The following is a 4436-nucleotide window of genomic DNA, read 5'->3' on the forward strand; positions in this document are numbered from 1 at the left end:
GAATGTTTCCAGGGATGGGGCATCCACCCCCTCTCTGGGCAACCTGGGCCAGTGCTTCACCACCCTCATCATAAAAAAAAGTCTTCCTTATGTCCAACCTAAATCTACCCTCTTTCAGTTTAAAACCATTGCTCTTTGTCCTGGCACTACAGGCCCTGGTAAAAAGGCTCTCTCCACCTTTTTTATAAGCCCCCTTTAAGTACTGACAGGCTGCAAGAAGGTCTCCCCGAAGCCTTCTCTTCTCCAGGCTGAACAACCCCAACTCTCTCAGCCTTTCTTCATAGCAGAGCTGTTCCATCCCCCTGATCATTTTCGTGACCCTCCTCTGGACCCGCTCCAACAGGTCCGTGTCTTTCTTCTGCTGAGGGCTCCAGAGCTGGACGCAGTGCTCCAGGTGGGGTCTCACCAGAGTGGAATAGAGGGGCAGAATCCCCTCCCTCGACCTGCTGGCCGCGCTGCTTTGGATGCAGTATTGTTATGAACGATTCCATTCACACCACTCAAGGCTGCAAGAGCAAGCCCACAACTTGATTATTGTTGTTTCAAGTCCCTCCTGCTTCCCAGGCTTTGCCTTCCACTAACTTTCAATCTACAAGCAGTAAAAAAGAAAAATCACTTCCCAACACTCTCACACAACTCATCTTTCATGCAAAAAAGCAATGTACGCTTTAATACCAATGCCGTGTACATTATCAGTTAATGCTGAGCAGTTATTGATGCTCAGTGTAATTTGCCTCTAGCGAGCACAGCCAAATAAAGGAAAAGCAAAAAAAAAAAACCACAGAACGAATGAATGTATCGCTTACTTCTTTGCCTTCATTCTGCAGCTTTCGGTTGGTGTCCGTCACTTGATTCTGTGGGGATATTGAGGAAAAAAGACAAAGCATGTCTACATGTAAATCAGGACAATGTTTTTCACAGAAAAGAAATTGTACATAAACACCATCACTTTTCACACAATCTTCTCTTGCATGGCATAAAACTGTTCATTAGCCGATTTAATAGTCATCGCCATTCTGGCACATGGGATGCCAACAGCCACCCAGCAAATACTAAGGATTTTCTTCCCTGCTACTAGAGAAGAGTAAAAGGCACCAGGAGCTAATACTGTTGCATGGCAGCCTCAAAAAGCTGCAGTCTTGGTTGATCAAATTTTGTAACAGATGCTCACACGGGTTCTCGTCTTAAAAGCTATTTTATGTGAGTGGTAGAGGTAGGACATAAATCTCATGAAATGAAATTTCTCCTTCCCAACACCAAATAGATTGTAATTAGGTTTTAACTCCTTAATATCACAGCAAGAAAAGAACTCTTAAACGTGGGCTTTACGTATAAAGTTCAGATATTTTCTTTTAGATCTTCAGGTGCATCTCCCACTGGATCCCTCCTCCCGGCTCCCGTATCCCTTTATAAAAAAGTAGTACATATTTTCTTTACTGAACCATCTTTCTGTATTATCCTATCAAGCTGGGACTCACAGTTCCTAAATTTCCCACTTTCCAAACCTGTAGGTTCCCTAGACTAGCAAGATCACAGCAGTTCAGCTCTTGATGGCTCTAGGCATCAGTTTGACTCAGTAAAGACACACATAAGAACAAAGCTAATTTTTAGACTCATCAGGATAGAAAATAAGCAGCTTACACATAATTTAGACAACAAGCAGAAAGATGACTTTGGAAATTCTCCTGAATAACTCATTCAAGTTCAGACAGGAGGAGGTTTGTAAATAGAGATACCATCTTCTACAAACCAGCTGGGATAGCTGAAAAAAATTACACAAACTTTCAAGTAAACATGCCCAGCTTCAGGTCTTTAGCAAAAGTAGCCAATTATAAAGGTAAATACCAGCAGAGAAGGACTGCTCAGAGTTCAGGTACCTCATCTCAGTCTGAGACTAAAATGCCATAAAACTACTTTTTTTCCCACAGAATACTCTTTTCACAGCTACTAAAGTTGTAAATATTCATTCCAAGGCTCGTCTCTGTAAGATGTCTCAGAGGTTTCTAGTTTTACTCAGGCTTACTGTACAGAGGAAGCTGATGCTGGATTTCAGCCGGCATCATCAAATTTTATGAACTAGTTCCTGTGTGTTTTCAGTTCTGTTCACTCTATAGGCAAAATCAGTAACAGAGCTTGGACGACAGCATGAGCTGCGACACGGAGCTCTCAAAGTACAGTCAGGAGCATAAGATCACACAAACCAACTTAAGATCTTTGTTTCCTGACACTTTTCAACAATTGCAGAAACAAGCTGAATATTTAATGAATTTATCGCTAGTGAAGGAACATCATTTGATGCTCTGCAATTATCCAACAGCACATGGACGGTGCACGGAGCAGCAGCAATAGCAGAGCAAAGCAGGACAAGCTTCAAGGCGGATTCAGAAGGTAACAGCCACCTCTTTCCTTTTTGAGCGCACCATGAGGCAACCAGTTCAGAAAGGAGGGGAGTTTTGTATTAATATATACAAAATTGAGTCAGGATCCAATTTGTTTCCTGCTCGCTATTGAAAGATACCAGGCAACAAAGATTTCCCAGACTGGTCCAAATTTCAACAGGAGGTCTCGCACTGAGAGGTTGGTGTTGCTTCAACGAGCAGAGCCACCCAGCCTCACAGGCTTCCTTTTGTTTTAACGCTGGCCATGCTGGTTTTTAAGCTCACCATGATGCAAGAAGAGGAGTCATCCCACGATCTCCCCGCACACAATTTTTCTACAGCATCTGCATCATATTGCTCCCCCTTCTGCAGTAGCTTCAGCTCTCCTGGCTGCTTGCCCTGTGCAAAAACTGCTCATTTCCTTTATGATGTATTGAGATTTTATGAGCAGGAGCACAGCATCTCTTCCAAAGATTATTTTATTTGCTTATATCCTGAAAATCCTACCAGGAAAAAGGAATCCATGTAGGGTAATTTAAAACTGCTCCTAAAATAATGCCAAGGCTGTACTAGTCTTCTATTAAAATTACATATCAATCCCAGCTAAAGCAAAAAGTAAGAGTATATTCTGCCCTTGCACACTAAGAGTTTTCAGGGGGCGGGGGGGTTATGTTTTGTTTTGTTCTTAAGGTCTATATCCATACATTGAAAAAAAATAGATGATTATTTATATAGACTCTCTGTAGACACATTGAAGCTTTTCAGACAAGGAGATTTTATAATCTAAGACAGACACACAGCAAGGGGGGACAGACAACAGGTGGACACATGTGAAGAATGAGACGATGGGATCACACAAGGGGCTTACGGGATGCTCAAGTCGTTAGTTCATTCATCTATATATGGAACATGTGGTACGGAGCAGAGCTTTTGTTTTGGGGTTTTTAAACATCACTCTGCTATCATTTAGAGAGTGTCAGAGTGATGAGAGAGAGGAGCAAAGGGCGCTGGAGAGGAATCCTGGGAATGGACCCGAAGGGCACCTCTGTGACCCCGCATGGCTGTGCTGACTCCATCCCTCTCTGTCCAACACCCACCAACCGCTGATTTCCACCCTCCCTAAGAAAGGGAGGGTGACTATGGAGTGATCCTTCAAGTCAGCAACTTATGAACTTCCCAATCCGCAGGGTGCACCCAAAGACTGGGTTCGTTATCCACCCCTGCAGCCGTTCTCCCTCCGTTAATCTAATCCCTATGGGAATCCGCTGTACGGCCGTTGCACTTTTAGGTCATCACCGCATCCTGGGGCAGCGAGATCCCCCGCTTGGTTTCGCACGCGAGAAGGTGAGCTCCCCTTCGCTCTAAGTCAGTTGCCTCAGTTTAATTAGATCTGCCTTAATCTGAATGCACTAAGCAATAAAAATTGCTTCCTATTCATTTTCTCCCCCCACACACCCATAACTTCATAGATCTTACAACTGTGTGCAGCAGTACTGCGCATGGGGGAAGAGAAAATTAGAATTGCAAATGTCTTTTCAGAGAAAAGCCTTTTTATTAATTGCCATTCAATAGTGGCAGGTGTGAAGTGCTGAACTTGGACAGAGATAACTAGCCACATAAAACAGGACAACAAATGACTCAACAGTAGCTCTTCAAAAATGGACCCAGTGATCACAAAATCATAGAATCGTTTAGGTTGGAAAAGACCTTTAAGATCATCAAGTCCAACCATTAACCTAGCACTGCCAAGTCCACCACTAAACCATGTCCCTCAGTGCCACATCTACACGTCTTTTAAATACCTCCAGGGATGGGGACTCAACCACTTCCCTGAGCAGTCTGTTCCAATTCTTGATAACCCTTTCAGTGAAGAGATTTTTCCTTGAGGCCATTTCCTCTTGTCCTATCACTTGTTACTTGGGAGAAGAGACCGACACCCACCTCGCTACAACCTCCTTTCAGCTAGTTGTAGAGTGTGATAAGGTCTCCCCTCAGCCTCCTTTTCTCCAGGCTAAACAACCCCAGTTCCCTCAGCCGCTCCTCAGAAGACTTGTTCTC

The 4436-nt window shown here is 43.7% G+C and overlaps 1 protein-coding gene across 3 annotated transcripts in view; it reads right to left on the reverse strand.

The window, feature by feature from the left end:
- Positions 1-4436, reverse strand: part of EXOC6B (exocyst complex component 6B) — a 271015-nt gene that overhangs the window by 261579 nt on the left and 5000 nt on the right. For all 3 annotated transcript variants that reach the window (XM_009290673.2, XM_009290672.2, XM_019474974.1), the window contains exon 2: positions 807-854. In XM_009290673.2, coding sequence (XP_009288948.1) covers positions 807-854 — 48 coding nt within the window. The remainder of the gene's footprint in view (positions 1-806; positions 855-4436) is intronic.

This window comes from Aptenodytes forsteri, unplaced genomic scaffold (assembly GCF_000699145.1).
Source record: "Aptenodytes forsteri isolate BGI_AS27 unplaced genomic scaffold, ASM69914v1 Scaffold236, whole genome shotgun sequence".
Classification (NCBI taxonomy): domain Eukaryota; kingdom Metazoa; phylum Chordata; class Aves; order Sphenisciformes; family Spheniscidae; genus Aptenodytes; species Aptenodytes forsteri.